This window comes from Cherax quadricarinatus, chromosome 24, assembly GCF_038502225.1.
Source record: "Cherax quadricarinatus isolate ZL_2023a chromosome 24, ASM3850222v1, whole genome shotgun sequence".
In the NCBI taxonomy this organism is placed as follows: Eukaryota; Metazoa; Arthropoda; class Malacostraca; order Decapoda; family Parastacidae; genus Cherax; species Cherax quadricarinatus.
Genome location: NC_091315.1, coordinates 40,182,118 through 40,201,194, shown reverse-complemented (window position 1 = coordinate 40,201,194; position 19,077 = coordinate 40,182,118). Strand labels below are relative to the sequence as shown.

The 19,077-nt window shown below is 40.6% G+C and overlaps 1 protein-coding gene across 2 annotated transcripts in view; it reads right to left on the bottom strand.

The window, feature by feature from the left end:
* Nucleotides 1-271: 271 nt before the first annotated feature.
* The window catches only part of Nagk (N-acetylglucosamine kinase), a 30,078-nt gene continuing 11,272 nt past the window's right edge, over nt 272-19,077 (bottom strand). For both annotated transcript variants that reach the window (XM_053779496.2, XM_070088407.1), the window contains exon 6: nt 272-3,629. In XM_053779496.2, the coding sequence (XP_053635471.2) occupies nt 3,357-3,629 (273 nt within the window). In that variant the 3' untranslated portion in view covers nt 272-3,356. The remainder of the gene's footprint in view (nt 3,630-19,077) is intronic.

The window sequence follows — 19,077 nt, the reverse complement described above, 5'->3', positions numbered from 1 at the left end:
CAAGGTAGTGTGTATTATTATTATTTGAGCTCAGAAATAACTTTTCTCACATGCCTGTTCTAATATGGGAATGATACAGTAATACTAAATGTTTCCATCTTTGCATTTACTTTATACCTTCAGAAAATAATTTGATTACTGATCACTTTTTCATACATTTTATTTTTTAAAACTGGCAATTCATTTTTATTTTAATTTCATAATTTCTCCTACAAGTTTGCAAGTCTACAGTCCATTATTTATAATCCATAGTGGTAATGAATTTACACTGCAATTTGTATTTAATTTTATTCTAAAATTTTCTACATAAAATATACAAGGTCTTAAGACAAAAATATTTATTGAAAATACTTTTACAACAGATCTGATTTATCAGAATTAACATGTTATAAAATACAACAAAAATGTTAGTCTACTGAACACAGACAATTCATATTTCTAATACTTATAATCTGATCAAGTAGCCTCCTTGCTTACAAAAACTTAATTATTTAATCATAACACTCATGCCATGGTTTACACACTATTGTACAAGTTTCTACTAATTACGAGTCTTGTTAATGCTGTTTGGGTGGATGAATTTTACAAGATGTGAGTTGAATGTTCACTTTAGAATATCTCAATATACAGTACAGTAGTACGTGTATTTGAAATATTGATGAGGGTTTTCTAACAAGAATAATTTTTAACCATCAATTATAATACATGCCAAGCTACAGATTATATATTGGGTAATAAACATTAAGTACAGTATTGCAGTAAAACTTGTTCTAAATTCCTCTTACATTAGTATTACTGATTTTATTACTATTTTAATTCTGTATATGCAATATACATTGCAGTATGCAATTGATGCTGTTCACAAAATTATTGATTACCTGATTGAGCTTGGTAGTTGTCATGGACCTGGAATGTACCTACAGCATAAGGCAAGGGATATCAGTACTCAAAACAAGTTTTAAGTATAGAAAAAGCACAAAACCGTCAAATTGGTGACATTTGCATCATGATCCAGTTTCAGCATCTCACAAGCATTCCTTCCCAGATTTGTCATGACTGAGCTGGCTTTGCATTCTTAAAAAATGAAAAATACCCTATAAAATGTAATTTTTCAAGAAACTGGCATGGTCTGTCCCAAGCATGTTGGTTTCTAGTGTTTATATTTTGTATTATTCCAAATATTCTATCATGCAAATTGTTCTCCATTAATTATTGCTTCAAATGGTATGGAAATATTATTTGCTTACATTATTATTATTATAATCAAGGGGTAAGCGCTAAACCCGGAGGATTATACAGCTATTTGCTTACAACCTAGGCATACTGGCCATTTTTTTAACCCTTTCAGGGTCCAAGGCCCAAATCTGGAGTCACGCACCAGTGTCCAAGAATTTAAAAAAAAAAATTTGTTATTTTTTCTTATGAAATCGTAGAGAATCTTTTTGTGAAGGTAATAAAACAAAAAGTACGAAATTTGGTGGAAAATTGACGAAATTATGCTCTCGCGAATTTTGATGTGTCAGCGATATTTACGAATCGGCGATTTTGCCGACTTTGACTCCCATTTTAGGCCAATTACATTATTCCAATCAACCAAATTCTTAGCTATTTCACTAGTATTACTTCTATTCTATCGACTGAGCACAAGAAATCGCCAAGTCAACTGTTTCAACTACAAAATAAAGTGATCGGAAATTGTTAATTTGGTCAATTTAACACAAAGTTCAAAATATTCCAATTTCAAAATAGGGTCCAGAATGAACAATGTAGGCATTCCTGGCACTAAACTAACATTTCCTCTGTTCATTAGTTATGTTTTGAGGCTTTACAAATAAATTCCATTTTGATTTTTTATTCACATAATGAATTTTTATTCACACCAAAAAAAAGAAGATTTACTCTTATGCAATACTGTAATAATTGTATAAATATCATCACCATATTTGTGAATGTATATTAGACCCACCAGCTGACGTGTATTAGACGTGTGAGGTCGTTTGTTTACTCTTGAATATCGGCAAAAATTTAACATTTCCGCTACTTTGAGCTCAGTTTCAAGCCACTTCCAGTGCTAAAACCAATCAAAATCATCTCTATTTCTGTAATATGTCTTCCATTCTATCAAATGAGACCAAGAAATCGCAAATACAACTATAAAAAACATACGAAAAAACACTGCAAAGTTGCTGTTTTAATCGAAAAATCATGATTTCATTTTTTTTCTCTCATTATACACAGTGTGCTGCAGGATCTGTTTTATGTGGTGCACAGATACCACATAGATGTATTCTCTCATATCTAGGCCCAAATGTACCACTCACAGTTTATCAGAGTGAGCTGAGCTCATGGCGTAGATCTACGGTTTGGACCCTGAACGTAAAGCCGTAGATCTACGGGACGGACCCTGAAAGGGTTAATCCCAAAATTAAGTTTTTTAACATTTGATTAAGAATCCAATTTTTCTATTTTGTTTTTTTTTACTCAGCATGGATGTGGATTTAATATTTTCATTTACATGTACCTGCATATCAGCCATTGTATATATATGATGCTTATTATAGCATTGTTTCTTGGCCAGTTAAATTCTAAAATTTGACTGATTTCTAAAAATCTGCACTATAACTTTTGTATAAAACATACTCGTATATTTTCTACTTGCCTTCTTATGCACAGTCATGAAAAGCATTACTGTATACTATATACACAGTAATAGGAAATGTCACAAAAGGTGTACTGTATTAATCTTTATTATAATCCAGCTGGATGTACTATATAACAGTACTCATCAAAATTAGCTTGTCAGGAAACTTCAAGCTGAGTGGAACCAACATTAGTAGAATACTTTAAATTTTAAATGTCTTACCTACATTTGGCAATTGCTTAAATTCTCTATGTACAAAAATATTCAAGTTTAGAATTTTATACGAACTATAAAATAGACAGTACAGAACAGTAGTCCCAAATTTAGTTGGCTTAATTTTATAAATTGACATTATAGAAAAATATACCAATGAACTCTGTATGGAAGACTACAATGCTCTTGATATGAGAAATCAGTGTAACCTATAAAGTTAGACTAATACTATGACCAGGAAAAGTTATGTTTTCATTGCAGCAATTTTCCAGTGTCTATTTAATACTCATTTAAACTAAAACATACTGTAACCCTCAATTTGAAAGTACATACAATGATGAGGGAAAATTCTTTTCTAATTACTACACCATTCAATATTTTAAATTTTCTATATCTTACAGCTCATTCACACTTAATACCAAGGTTCCTTTCATTCAAGCTTGCTCTTTGTTCTCTAAAACTGAAAGTTAGTTGAAGCTTGCTGTATGCTGTAGTCGGAATCTCATGTACTGAGTCCATTTGAATGAGTTCCATTTGAAGCTCCATTAGCTTGTCCATTTGTAGAAGCATCAGGAACTTTGCCATTTGAGCAAACATATTTATTTTCATGATTCACATTGACAGCCTTAGGAATACCTTTGGTAGGAAGACTAGAAGTCAGTGATGTAGGGTGAACATATGTGAAGAATGGAGTTACATTCTTACTGTAGTCACGAGGCATATCATAACTTGCTTTCTGTGCACCTAGGTAGGTGGCACCTAGAGCACTTGTCACCTGTTTCAAAAATAAGACAAAGAATTATAACAACACATATTCAAAGTTATTTAGATATAAAGAAAAAATAAATGCTGTACAAAATATGAAAGTGTTTAGCCTTTGGCATTCTGGGGGGGTGGGGAGAAACAGACTTCACCCTAGAAACGTAGGCAATATTTTTTACCATTTTGTTCCTAATACAGTTAATTATTTAAAAAAAAATGAATACCTGTAATTGTAGTTCTCACCTGTCAATATTTATGCTTTTAATCCTTTAATCATTCACTGACCTTATAACACATTTCTACATGCCTCTCACTTCAGCTACAGTACATATACAGTGGAACCTCGGTTGTTGAACTGAATTCGTTCCAGAAGTTGGTTTGACAACCAAAATGGATGACAACCAAAGCAATTTTTCTCATAAAGAATAATGTAAATAGATTATTATACTCAAAAAGAAGCACTAAGCCACAAGGGCTAATGTAAATAGAATTAATCCATTCCAAACCCCAAATGACAATACAGTGGACCCCCGCCTTACAATATTAATCCATTCCTGAGAGCTCATCGTAAGCCGAAATTATCGTAAGGCGAATTAATTTTCCCCATAAGAAATAATGGAAATCAAATTAATCCGTGCAAGACACCCCAAAGTATGAAAAAAAAAATTTTTTTACAACATGAAATATTAATTTTAATACACACAAACTGAAGAAGACATGCACAATTACTACTCTACTAAGAATAGAATACATGAGACTTACCTTTATTGAAGATCTGGTGATGATTGATGAGATGGGAGGAGGGGAGTGTGTGGAAGTTGTTACTGTTTAGAAGGGAAATCCCCTTCCATTAGGACTTGAGGTAGCAAGTCCTTTTCCGGGGTTACTTCTCTTCTTTTAATGCCACTAAGACCAGCTTGAGAGACACTGGACATCTGTCGCACAACAAATCTGTCCATAGAGGTCTGTACCTCCCGTTCCTTTCAGACTTTCCTAAAATGGGCCATAACATTGTCATTGTACAGGTTGCCAACACAGCTTGCAGTAGCTGTGTCAGGGTGATTTTCATCCATAAAGGTTTGCAGTTCAACCCACTTTGCACACATTTCCTTAATCTCTCTTTTCAATTCCATACTAATTCTTGCCCTTTTTACCACAGGGATGGCACTAGAAGCTTTCTTGGGGTCCATGGTGACTTATTTTGCAGTTACAAGCACTAAAAACACTGGGATAATGCGAAATATACCGAATGTGTGCGTAGATGCAGCCACACTGGCTGGCTTGTAAACACTAGTGCTGAGGTCACATGTGGGACGCATCCCAGACGAATCACTTAAGGTGAGTTTTTTAGCGTGAGGCGAGGCAAAATTTTTGCTTTAAAATGTATCGTATGGCGGATTTAACATAACGTGATGCCATCGTAAAGCGGGGGTCCACTGTATAATAATTTATTAATAATAATGTACTAACTACTACATAAAACAATATAAAATTATACAGCACATGGAAACTGTAAAAATGAATACTAAATGAAAATTTAACTGAAATACTGTACAGTAAATGAAAATTTAACTGCCTCTTACCTGTCAGAGGAGAGCTAATGGCAAAATTCTAGCAGCTTCAAATCTTGCAGGAGAAAGCTGGTAGGTCTACATGTGAGAGAATGGGTCTGCATGGTTAGTGTGTGAAGTATAAAAAAAAAAAAAAAAAAAAAAAAAAAAAAAAAAAAAAAAAAAAAAAAAAAAATACTGCAGCACGCAGTGCATAATGGAAAAAAAAAACTGCGACCATGTTTTTTGGTTTAGAACAGCGACTTTACGGTGTACGTATTTTCATGTGATATTTATGGTTGTATTCTCGTTTTCTTGGTCTCATTTGATAGAATGGAAGATATATTACAGAAATAGAGATGATTCTGAATGGTTTACAGACTAAAAGTAGCTTGAAATTGAGCACAAAGTAGCAGAATTATTATTATTAAAAAAGAAGTGCTAAACCTACAAGGGTCAAAAAAAAAAAAAAGGTCAAAGTACGCAAATGTTCGATTTCTGCCAATGTTCAAGAGTAAACAAATCATGTCGTACATCCAATACACGTCAACTGGGGGTCTAATATGCATTCACAAATGCACTGATATCATTTGTACAATTATTCAGAGGTCTGAATAACAGTAAATCTTGAATTTTTTGTGTGAATAAAAATTCAAAACGAAAAGCAAGCGTAATATAAGAAGGGCCTGGAGACATGATTAATGAACAGAGAAAATGTTATTTTAGTGCCAGGAATATCTGCAATGTTTATTCTGGACCCTATTTTGAAATTGGCCTTTCTTGACTTGTGTGAAATTGGCCAAATTAGTAGTTTCAGATCACTTTACTGGGTAGTTGAAATAGGTAAATGGGCAGTTTCTTGTACTCAATTAATAGAATGAAAGTAGTTCTAGTGAAATAGCCATGAGTTTGGTCAACTGGAACAATGGAATTTGCCCAAAATAGGGCTCAAATTGGGCAACATCGCCGATGCATAAATACTGCCGAGACCGCTAACTTCATAATACAGTGCTCCATCGTTGTTCGTAATTAATCCGTTCCTGGAGCCGTTACTATAAACGAAATTTACGATTTACGAATCAATTTTCCCCATAAGAAATAATGTAAATACAATTAATCCGTTCCTGACACCCAGAAGTATTAAAACAAAAATTTTTTTAACATGAAATATACATGTAGTACATAAACAATACAATGGGAAATGATGAATGAAACATTAACAGCATAACACTTACCTTTATTGGAGATTCTTCTTAGTGTATGGGAGACTGGAGGAGGAGAGAGAGTGGATTGTTTACAGTTTGGAAGGGGAATCCCCTTCTATCAACACCTCAGGTACCATTTGCTTTTCTGGGGTTGCTTCTCTTCTCTGTTTCTTAATGCCACTAGGACCACTTTGAGAGTCACTGGAGTCCTGTCTCACAAAATAACTGTGGAGAGAGCTCTGTTTCTGGTGTCTCTAACACTTCCCTAAAATGGCCCAAGACTTTGTCACTGTACATGTTGCCAACTTGGCTCGCAACAACCTTGTTAGGGTGATGTTTCTCCATAAAGCTTTCCATCTTGCCCCACATAGTAAAAATCTCTTTAATTTCTGAAGAAGGCACCTTCTTCCATCTCTCTTCCTCCTCCTCTGCAGCAAGATTCTGAGCTGCGATGTGTTGCTCTTCCTGCTGAAGCTCTTGCAGCTCCTCAGTGGTGAGCTCTTCATTGTGGTCTTCCACCAATTCTTCCACATCCTCCAAACTCACATCCAACCCCATGGAACTCCCCAGTGCCACAACTGATTTTACAACAGACATAGGCTCATTAGGGTCAGTCCCAAATCCTTCAAAATCCCTCTTGTCGACACAATCTCGCCACAATTTTCTCCAGGCAGAGTTCAAAGTCCTGGTAGTCACTCCCTCCCAAGCCATACCTATAAGGGTTATGCAGTGGAGGATGCTGAAGTGTTCTCTCCAAAATTCCCTTAGGGTCAAGTGAGTGTCTGTGGTCACAGTCAAGCACCTGTGAAACATTGCTTTTGTGTAGAGTTTTTTAAAGTTTGCAATAACCTGCTGTTCCATGGGCTGGAGGAGAGGAGTGGTATTTGGGGGCAAGAACTTAACTGTGATGAACCCAAACTCCTCGAAAATTAGGTCATCCAAGTTTGGAGGATGAGCAGGTGCATTGTCCATTACTAGCACGCACTTGAGATCCAATTTCTTTTCCAGGAGATACTCCTTCACACTCGGACCAAACACTTCATTGAACCACTCGACGAAAATTTCCCTCGTGACCCATGCCTTACTATTAGATTTCCAAAACACACACAATTTACTCTTCATAACATTGTTTTTCCTGAACACACTGGGATTTTCAGAATGGTACACTAGTAATGGCTTCACTTTGAAATCCCCACTAGCATTAGCTCAGAACATTAGCATCAGCCTGTCTTTCATAGGCTTATGTCCTGGCATTGCCTTTTCCTCTTGTGTAATGAAGGTCCTCTTTGGCATTTTCTTCCAAAAGAGGCCTGTTTCGTCACAATTGAACACTTGTTCAGGTTTCAGTCCTTCACTGTTTATGTACTCCTGGAATTCATGCACATATTTTTCAGCCGCCTTGTGGTCCGAACTGGCAGCCTCACCATGCCTTACCACACTGTGTATGCCAGTACAGTTCTTAAATCTCTCAAACCAGCCTTTGCTGGCCTTAAATTCACTCACTTCACCACTATTTGCAGGCAATTTCTTTACCAAATCTTCATGCAACTGCCTAGCCTTTTCACAAATAAACGAAGTATCTCCTGCTAATTGTTTCTCATTTATCCACATCAATAATAACTTCTCAACCTCTTCCAGTACTGTGATCTCATTTTTGTCAGCATAGTTACTCCCTTTGCAACAACAGCATCCTTTATTTCCTTTTTCTTGGCCACTATGGAACATAAGGTTGTGTAGGGTTTCTTATACATCCTGGACAGTTCGGCCACACTTGTACCACTTTCATATTGTTCAATGATGGTTTTCTTAAATTCAATCGCATTTCTCACTTTCTTTACCACAGGCTTGGCACTAGGAGCTTTCTTTGGAGCCATGGTAGCTTATTTAGTACTTGCAAGCACTAAAATAAATGGAATATTATGAAATATTTAGCTGGAGCACGCGAGGGGACCTTCGCTCACTGGTAAACAATGCCAGACTGGCTGCCCCCCTGGCTCACACCGTGTGTACGCGTCCCGGACGAACTACGACTCGCGAGTCAACCTATGAAAAGCGAGTCCATGTTTATACGAAAATACCCCTATGATTGGCGAATTTTACGATTGCCGGGAACTACGAAAAGCGGGGGACCACTGTAGTGTAATTCCACACGTTTTCCATCAAATATCATACTTTTGGTTTCACTACCTTCGGAAAAAGATTATAATTTTATAATTTTTTTTTTTTTTTCAAATTCATCCACCTCAGGAGTGTTGTCAGTTGACAACCAAGAGCATATATGAAAACCAGGACATTTTTTCTCAAATTCCTTGTTCGAGAAGTAGTGTATTCAACAACCGAGGTTCCACTGTATTTGTTATGTCATTTGTTATACAGTGGAATCTCAAATATCGACCTTTCTTCGTTCCAGACGGCTGTTTGAGTGCCGTTACCGAACGAATTTATTCCCATCAGGATTGATGTAAATTAGATTAGTTCATTTCAGACCCTCAAAAATACACTTATAAAAGCACTTACAAAAATACACTTACATAATTGGTCAAGTTGGGAGCAGTTCGATATTTGAGGTTCCACTGTATAGTGTATTGTATTACAAATGCTGCTGTACTGCAAGTCTAAAAATAATATGATATATTACCTGTTAAGTATCAAAGATTGCTCCTATGATGTAATTTCAAGTAAAAATACAGATTATCTATTAATAGATTATTTACATAAGATAGGAAATTTGTGATTAAGATAAATGAGCAAGGAAATATGCTATTCTGTCCTATGCAGCACAATTTTTTTTTACAAAATAATGTACTATTTTGTCATGTGCAGTCCATATTTTAAAAAAATGCATTTATTGAGATATTAAATTCAATATGCTTGACATCAGAGGTTTTCCCTGAAAGTTCATAGATATCTGTTTTGCCCAAGATTAATATGCTATAGTGCTGAATTTTGAGGTCATCAAGAATGTTGAAAAGAATGTTATACTCACCTTCCATTTGGTACATTAAATTCAATAAGTACCATGTATTTTAAGATACAAGAGACTTCACTGATAGTCAAAATGCTTTTTCTTCTCTTGGCAATTTAAATTTTAGATCACAATATACTGTGCCTAAATGGCTTTAGAGAAGAGTCAGTTTCGGAGAAATAATTCTTATGGACATATCATATTGAATAAATCCTCGTTTATAAAACTGATTTATGGCATTTCAATCCATGCTGGCAGATCTTTAAGAATTTTTTAATTGCTTTGGTTAAATTTCATGAAATGGTGTTATGCATGATGATTGTATTTTAAGATTTTCTAATGCTGCACCACAGGAAGTCTCTCATACTATACCTGCAGTTAGTTATATTCAGAGGGATAATATGTTAGATTAATGAACCATGGCTTCTGTTAAAACAGATTTAGTGCTGGTTATTCATGCCTTATCTTTTAATGTTAACTGCTGTTATCAAAGTTGGGTGTGAAGAGATAAGCAATAAATTGGCAGCTGTTAGTTTCAATTTGTTCCACTCTCCTTTATGAGTTCACCTGAAATATGCCATACCTATAACCTATATACCAACCTCTACCTGCCCTACTATGGGTTACTGTACCCAGTTCAACCTCTGTGCTTGGGTGTGTACACCCAATGCAGCTCCAGTTGTTTTTCTTCCCATCTCTGCACCTGCCCTGCAGCAGAGTAGCTTTGAGAATATATGGCACACTGCATCTACATTTGTCCTTATATAGGCCTTTGCTGGTGATGCTCTTTCTGCCTGTTCAGGCCTCTTCAAGGGGGGCTCCTTGGCGTGGTGAAGAGGCTCTTGGTCTGAGGAATTAGCCCTGTCGGTCTTCTTCCTCAGACCGAACCTAATTACCCCCCATTCTCCCCTCCCCTATCCCATCCTCCCCATCCTCCCCTTTTTCCATTCCTCCTCCTCCTCCTCACCCCTCCCTTTTGCCCTTCCTCTTTTTAGCCTTCGTGATTTCTCCCACAGGCGTGCTAGTTCCTAGGTAGGGGAAAGGACACCGGGGTCGATCCCATTCCGTTGAGGTTTCTTGGCGGTGGCGTAGTTTGCCGTGGAATCTGGATTGCCTAGGGATGTCCCGATCCCTCTCCGGTATCCCGGAGTAGCTTTGGGTGTCTTTTGGGCGACGGGTGTATCTCTGGAAGCCACCTTTCGGATTCCGGGGGTGGTGGCTGAAGGAGGTATGCTTTGTGGCGGATATCCGGCCGCCCTCTCTTTTGTCCACCGAGGTAGCTCGGCAGATGTGAGGTTGCTATCCCGGATTGCTGGTTTACTGGCATGAAGGGTAGGGTATGGCACGGGTTCCATGCTGCATCTGCGCTACTAGCGGTGTCGAGTCCTCTTGGGCGCGGAGGGAGATTTCCGGCCCTTTCATTCCTCCTGGGAACTATTCCTCCCCGCTCCCCCCTTTTTTTATTCTTTTTTTTGTTTTTATTTTCTTTTCTTCTTTCTTTTTTTTTCTTAAAAACAAAAAGCAAAGGAGTAACCTAACCATGGCAGCCCTAGTCCATGAAACCACTACCCCCGGGCCCCTTCTTGATACCGCACCCCATTCTGACCCTGCCTTGTGTTTAGACCACTCTTCGGACACTCCTGATGCCCCTGTACCTCTTGCTGGTGCTGTTTCCTCACCCGCTTCAGGTACCGGGGCTTCGACTGACTCCTTCGATTTGTCTGAACTCCGCTCTCCTTTGACTATGCTTCCGGCTTCTCCCTCTACGGTACGGCAATTTTCGAATCGCCCACCCATTTCATGCCGGACCAACTCCGGTCCTACTCCTAAACGCCAACGTCAATCTCCTGATGATGCTCCGTCGTTACCTTCCCATTCTACTCGGAAACGACCGACACGTCAAGCACTCCCTCTCCACGCTCAGTTTCGGACCACACAATGGACTAAATTCTTTACTTTAAGACCAACTTCTTCTTCTGCCTACCTTTCTGACCATAGTATTGCCAAAGCGCTCCTGCGTCATGTTGGCAGAGATATTTCATTTCACGCTCTCAAGAGCGGTACGCGCATCGTCACTGTCCAGAATGCTACCCAAGCTCATGATCTTTCTCTCCTTTCGAATATCGATACTACTCCTATCACTATTGAAAAACATCTTTCTCTCAATTCTTGTAGTGGTACTGTCATTCTGCCCCATACCATAGTCCAACAGAATTTCCAGTCATGTGGCAATGACATTTTTGAACAGCTGGAACTCCAGGATCTCCCAATCCTCAAAGTAGACACTTATGTCCTTCCTGCCCGGGGGCGGAGACGTTACCCTTGCAATGTGGCTCGTTTAACTTTTGACAGCCGAGAACTCCCGTCCTCTGTATATGTCGCGGGACATCGGTTACAAGTTCGAAAGGTGATACCTACACCGCAACAATGTAGAAATTGCTGGCGTTTTGGTCACCCAGCGAAATATTGCAGATCTATGGCCGAATGCCCAGTCTGTGGTGCCGACAACCATTCTAATACATCTTGCAGTCAACCTCCATCTTGCCTTAATTGTAATGAAGCTCACCCTTCGTACTCCCGCCGTTGCCAGGTCTACTTAAATGAACGTGAAATCCGTTGCCTCAAAGAGGCAGAAGGTCTCCCTTATGCTATGGCAGTTACTCATCTCCGCCTCCAAGGGAGACTACCCCGTGTTTCTTATTCTCGTGTTTCCAAACATCCCCCCACTTCTGGGGTCCCATCTTCTGCAGCCTCCTCTGTTGTTACCCCTCCCATAGCCATTACGGCATCTAATCCTTTTGCTGTCCTTGGCTCTGACGTCCCGACTACAACTCAGTCTGTTCTCACATCTTCGCGTCCTTCCTCACAAGCCCCAGTATCGACAAGACCTCGTACGACACCTAATACCAATCGCCCCTCTACTCAGAAGTCCAAAAAATCCACATTGCTCAAATCTTCTTTGCCCCTTCCTTCCCTTCTTCCACCTCCACACGTTACCTTTCCAGTCTCTGTACCTAGTTCTTCCCCTCTCTCTGGCTCTATTACAAGTGTGGAGATTCACCCTCCTCCTCGTACTATGCCTTCCACCCCCGTCCCCTCCCAAGTTTCTCCCTCTTCTGTCACCTCCCAGGTTTCTACCTCTTCTGTCCCCCCCCACACTTCATCTCCAGTCCCTTACACTTTTCCCTCCCCCTCTACTTTGGTACAGTCCATTACTGTCCCAATCTTTACTCACCCTCCTCCTCCTATCTCCAATATGGTTTCCCATACATCTTTGAATTCAGAAACACTTGAAGCCATTTCAGAATATATTGCAGAGACTAAACCTTCAATGGACACTGATTCACTTCCTGTTCCTTCTCTTCCCTCTCCTCCATCTTCACAACCCCATTCTTCGCAACGCTCCGTTCCTTCGCTACTTGAACATCTTCCAATGCCACCACACGTTGACTTTTCTAACCCCTCTAGTCCGTAGGTGCCTTTACCTACAGATTCCTGATATTTTCTTCATCGCCAATCATGGCCTATTTACAGTGGAATATCCGCGGCCTCAGGGGTAATCGGGGTGAGCTTCAGATGTTGCTTTCCAGGTTTTCCCCTGTTGGTGCTTGCTTACAAGAACCAAAATTACACTCGGCTGTTTTCCAACCTATCTCAGGCTATAATTTATTGTATTCTTCGGATCCTTTCTCAGATGGGACCTTTAATGAAAGTGCCCTTCTTCTACGCAATGATATTCCGTACTGTCAACTATTTGTCCATACCTCGCTGCATTACACTGCAGCCCGTATCCACTTGAATAAGTGGTTTACAATATGTTCTTTATATCTCTCTCCTTCTCGAGCATTTTCTATCCCAGACTTTGCCTTTCTTGTTTCATCCTTACCACCACCACTTCTGTTACTTGGTGATTTTAATGCCCACCATTTCCTCTGGGGGGGGTCTCATTGTGACTCACGTGGCATTCAGTTGGAGGCTTTTCTTGCCTCTCACCCCCTCCATGTTTTAAATACGGGTACTCCCACCCATTTTGATCCTCGTACTCATACTCTCTCTTGCATCGATCTATCAGTCTGCTCTTCCTCCACAGCACTAGACTTCACCTGGTCTGTTCTACCAGACTTACATGACAGCGATCATTTTCCGATCATTCTTACTTCTCCTTCCTATTCACCACCTTCCCGTAGCCCTCGCTGGCAATTTGATCGGGCAAATTGGGATCTTTACTCACACCTCACTGCTTTTAGTGAGGTTCCTTCTTCATCCTCCATTGATGAGCTCCTACACATCTTCTCGACATCAGTTTATACCGCAGCTTCTCATTCTATACCCCACACCTCAGGCAGGCATTCTCAGAAGTGCGTGCCTTGGTGGTCTCCTGCTTGTGCTCGTGCAGTACGTTTGAAACGTGCTGCATGGGGCAGGTACCGGTACAATAGAACCGCTGAGAGACTTGTTGATTTTAAGCAGAAGCGTGCGATCGCTCGCCGTGTCATCCGTGAAGCTAAACGCACTTGTTGGCGAGACTATGTTTCCACCATCACCTCTGCTTCTTCTATGAGTGCAGTCTGGAAAAAAGTGAGGAAATTGAGTGGTAAATACTCTCCTGACCCGGCTCCTGTTCTACGGGTCACTGGTGTTGATATAGCAAACCCTCTCGACGTTGCCATTGAACTTGGCACACATCTGGTCCGTATTTCCCGAGGGCTCCATCTATGCCCCTCGTTTCTTTCCTCAAAGTCTGCCAGAGAGTTAGTACCCTTGGACTTTTCTTCTCTCGGAGAAGAACAGTATAATGTGCCTTTTACACTTCAAGAACTGGAGGCAACGCTCTCAGCTTGCCGATCATCGGCAGCTGGGCCTGATGACATTCATATTCGTATGTTACAACATTTACATCGGTCAGCCCTTGTAGTCCTCTTACACCTCTTCAATCTTATTTGGGCACAAGGAGTTCTTCCCCAGCTGTGGAAATCTGCCATTGTTCTCCCTTTCCGCAAACCGGGTACTACAGGACATGATGCCTCCCACTATCGCCCCATCGCTCTTACAAGTGCAGTTTGCAAAGTGATGGAACGCCTCGTAAATCGACGTTTAATGTGGTATTTAGAGACTCACAACAGTCTCTCCGCTAGTCAATATGGCTTTCGTAAGGGTCGTTCTACCATAGACCCCTTACTACGCTTGGATACGTATGTTCGTAATGCCTTTGCGAATAATCACTCAGTTATTGCCATATTTTTTGACCTTGAGAAGGCATATGACACAACTTGGAGGTATAATATTTTGGCCCAGGCCCATTCCTTAGGCCTCCGAGGCAATCTACCATCCTTCCTTAAGAACTTTTTAACTGACAGACATTTCCGTGTTCGAGTCAATAATGTTCTTTCCCCGGACTTCGTCCAAGCTGAAGGTGTCCCTCAGGGATGTGTTCTAAGCACAACACTTTTTCTCCTTGCTATAAATGATTTGGCCTCTGTTCTTCCACCCAATATTTGGTCATCACTCTATGTTGATGACTTCGCTATTGCTTGTGCAGGCGCTGACTGTCACCTTATTGCAGTTTCTCTCCAGCATGCGGTCGACCGTGTTTCCACTTGGGCCACCACACATGGGTTTAAATTTTCAAGTACCAAAACTCACCAAATTACTTTCACTAGACGCTCTGTTATCTCCGATCATCCTTTGTATCTCTATGGCTCCCGTATCCCCGAACGTGATACAGTCAGGTTTCTAGGCCTTCTCTTTGACCGTCGGTTAACCTGGAAACCTCACATTACCTCTCTGAAGGCAACTTGTCACAGCCGGCTAAACCTTCTTAAAACCCTTGCTCATCTTTCCTGGGGAGCTGATCGTCGAACTCTGCTTCGCCTACATTCAGCCCTCGTTTTATCGAAACTCGATTATGGTGACCAGATTTATTCCGCGGCCTCTCCTGCTACTCTCTCTAGCCTTAACTCTATCCATCACCAAGGCTTACGTTTGTGCCTTGGTGCTTTTCGCTCTTCCCCTGTTGAGAGCCTCTATACAGAAGCAAATGTTCCATCCTTGTCTGATCGCCGTGATGCCCATTGCCTTCGTTACTATGTACGCTCTCACGATCTACACAATCCTTCCATTTATAGAATGGTCACCGATATTAGTAGACATTCTTTATTCGTTCGCCGCCCCTGTTTGCTCCGTCCCTTTTCTCTTCGCCTACTTTCACTCTTGTCTTCCCTTCAGTTACCACCTTTATATGTTCATGTAGCATCTCACTTTTCCCTACCCCCCTGGGAAGTTCCAGCTGTTCGGGTCTGTTCTTTCTCACTCCCTTGCTCGAAAGCTCAACTGCCTACGGTGGCTTCCCGCTCTCTTTTTCTTGATCACTTCCACTCTCATTCTCATGCCACCGCTGTGTACACAGATGGCTCTAAGTCTTCAGACGGCGTCGGATTCGCAGCAGTGTTTCCGGACAGCGTCGTACGAGGGCATTTACTATCTTCAGCTAGCATTTTTACTGCTGAACTGTATGCCATTCTTGCAGCACTTATTCGTATCGCATCTATGCCTGTGTCATCATTTGTAGTAGTCTCAGACTCCCTTAGTGCTCTACAGGCTATACGAAAATTTGATACATCTCATCCCCTAGTTCTCCGTATCCAACTTTGGCTACGCCGTATCTCTACCAAACATAAAGATATTGTTTTTTGTTGGGTCCCTGGTCATGTCGACGTACAGGGCAATGAACAGGCAGACACTGCTGCGCGGTCAGCAGTATATGACCTACCAATTTCCTATCGAGGTGTTCCATTTCTAGACTATTTTGCTGCAATAGCTACCCACCTTCGCACCCGTTGGCAACAACGTTGGTCAACTCTGCTCGGTAACAAACTTCATTCTATTAAACCGAGCATAGGTTACTGGCCGTCTTCTTGTCATCAGTGCCGAGGTTGGGAGACCACTCTCTCCCGCCTTCGCATTGGCCACACTCGTCTTACTCATGGGTATCTCATGGAGAGGCACCCTGTTCCTCTCTGTGAGCAGTGTCAAGTTCCAGTATCGATTAGCCACATTCTGTTAGACTGCCCTCTCTATCAACGAGCACGCAGAATTTACCTCCAACGTCGTCTTCGTTCTCCTACTCTCTCTTTACCTTCCCTTCTTGCTGATGGACCCTCCTTTAATCCTGACTCTCTCATTGACTTCTTGACAACGACTGATTTACTCCACAAACTCTGATGATACTTTTCACACTCCCCTCAGCCCTTTCTGGTTCAGTCTCTTGCTGCCCTTTACCCTTTCACCATCCACTGCCCCGCTGTTATCCGTAACCTGTTGCTCATCCATCTCCCTTTTGCCACCTGATGCCCTCGCTTCCTTCCTGCCCTGCAGCGCTGTATAGTCCTTGTGGCTTAGCGCTTCTTTTTGATTATAATAATAATAATGCCTGTTCAGGTCTTTGAACTTTTAGCAATGGATAAGCCTTGCATGGCTTGTAGACCGAGACTTAAGCTCCTCCTCAAGAAGTGAGTCCTGTGCGGGCTTCCTGTTGAGTGGTTGCCTCTCTGAGTTGTCTGGGAATAACCCTGTGCTTGGGTGATTCAACACAGTCTCCTTATTTGCCTGCTTTGAGTTCTAGGTTGTGCACCACACCAGGTATCCAGCAATTATATTTGGTGCCCCAGTTGATGGAATGGCTGACCATGCTCTTCAGCTTTTGTCACCTGTGATGATGGGTGTCCAGGTTATGCTAGAAATGGCTGATGAAATGAATCTACATGTATGTTCCCTGGAAGTGATCCTAAGGATCAACTTGCTGTTATTTCACCTCTGCCTGATCTGTTTCCTCTGTTCATGAGCACTGGTGATACAATTACAGGTTGGCTTCTTTTGGTTCAGTCTCAGGCAACACAGTTTTAACCTTAAGAAATTTTCATTTCCTTGTGAGGGGGGTCCTGCAAGAAGCCCACAGTTCCACTGTCTCTGACAGCTGGTATACTGGTTACCAACTACTACTGCATGCGGTATGCAAGGCCCCCCCGTCACACCCCCATCCCCCAAATGGTGCCTGCCCACCATTACAACACTAGAACAATGAATGGCAGGTGGAGGGAAGGGAGGTTTCATTGAGCACAATAGCACACATGCCATACTTGGGCAAGGAGAGGTAAAAAATAGGTAAGACATATTAAGATACTGTAGGTAAAAGAACAATGATTTAAGTAAATCACTACCATGAGAAAAGTAGAGATTAGTTCTGTTCCTAATGATGTCTCTCCTTGGCTATAATTACACTGGTTTCCACCTAATGAGCTACTCTATTTCCTCCAACCTCACAATGTCTATTTATTTTTTATCACTTAAGAGCATTGAAAATATCAGCAGATTCTAAGAATCACCCTTCAAGAAAAGGAAACTTCCAGAGGAAATAATACCTCATATTAAGGCGTCATTTTTAATTGAAGGATAAAATTAGCATTTCAGGGTGGATCTGCATCAAGGGCAATTAAATCAGTTCTGATCCAGCAAAAGTAGAACTAAAAGGACAGTGATCAGGAAGAAAAAAAAGGCAAGCAGAAATAAACCAGTGACTCCTAACACCAAGACTATATATTTAAAACATAATGACACCAGATACAATTTGTTTACACTGATGTGAAAGCTTGGATCAGTAGAAAACTTCTCTGACCATAAATAAAATTAATATCAGGAGAAAATCACATGGAGTGTAACTTAAAACATTCTTGAGCCAATAAATGTGAAACAAATACTGTATTAGGAGGAAAATGAATTAGCTGCTCTCTGAAGCTTCATGTATGTGGAAAGCAGTAATGTATATCACTCAGTGATACGGCCTCTAGCCTGTGAAGCATGCAATAACACTAAGAAATGAGCAGGAAAAAAAAAAAAAAAGGCCACAAGGAAGATAAAACAGAAACATATGGGACAAGGAAGTTAAGGAAATGGAATGAACACTACACAGTTTAACAATAGAAATGTAGGGGATCCCAAAACAAGTAACAGAAAAATGCATCTGCCTCAATATTCATAATTAAAAGAAACTTGATGAAAGAGAAATACTAATCCATTAAGAGTGTAAAGGAAGAAAGTTCAAGGTGAACACAAGGTGTAGGGTGATGAAGGTATCAAATTATTCAGATAAAGAAAAATTGGATATCAGATTGGAGGGAAGGGGTATGGAAGAAGTGAATGTGTTCAGATATCTGGGAGTAGATTTGTCAGCGGAAGAGTTCACGAAGGTCAAGGTAAACCATAAAATCGATGTAGGAAAAAAGGTGGGTGGTGCATTGAAGTATCTGTGGAGACAAAGAATGTTATCCATGGAGGCAAAGAAGGGAATGTATGAGAGAATTGTGGTACCAACACTTATATGGGATGTGAAGCATGGGTTGTAAACGTTGCAGCGAGGAGGAGACTGAAGGCAGTGGAGATGTATCTAAGGGCAATGTGTGGCATGAATATTGTGCAGAGAATTCGTAGTGTGGAAATTAGCAGTTGTGGAGTTACTAAAAGTATTTTAGAGGGTGGAGGAGGGATTGTTGAGGTGGTTTGGTCATTTAGAGAGGATGGAGCAAAATAGGATGACTTGGAGGGTGTATAAATCTGTAGTGAGCCCTTGTGGTTTAGCACTTCTTTTTGATTATAATAATAATAATAAAATCTGTAGTGGAGGGAAGGAGGGATAGGGGGTCATCCTAGGAAAGGGTGGTTTTATGTGCAAGGGGCTTGGACATACAG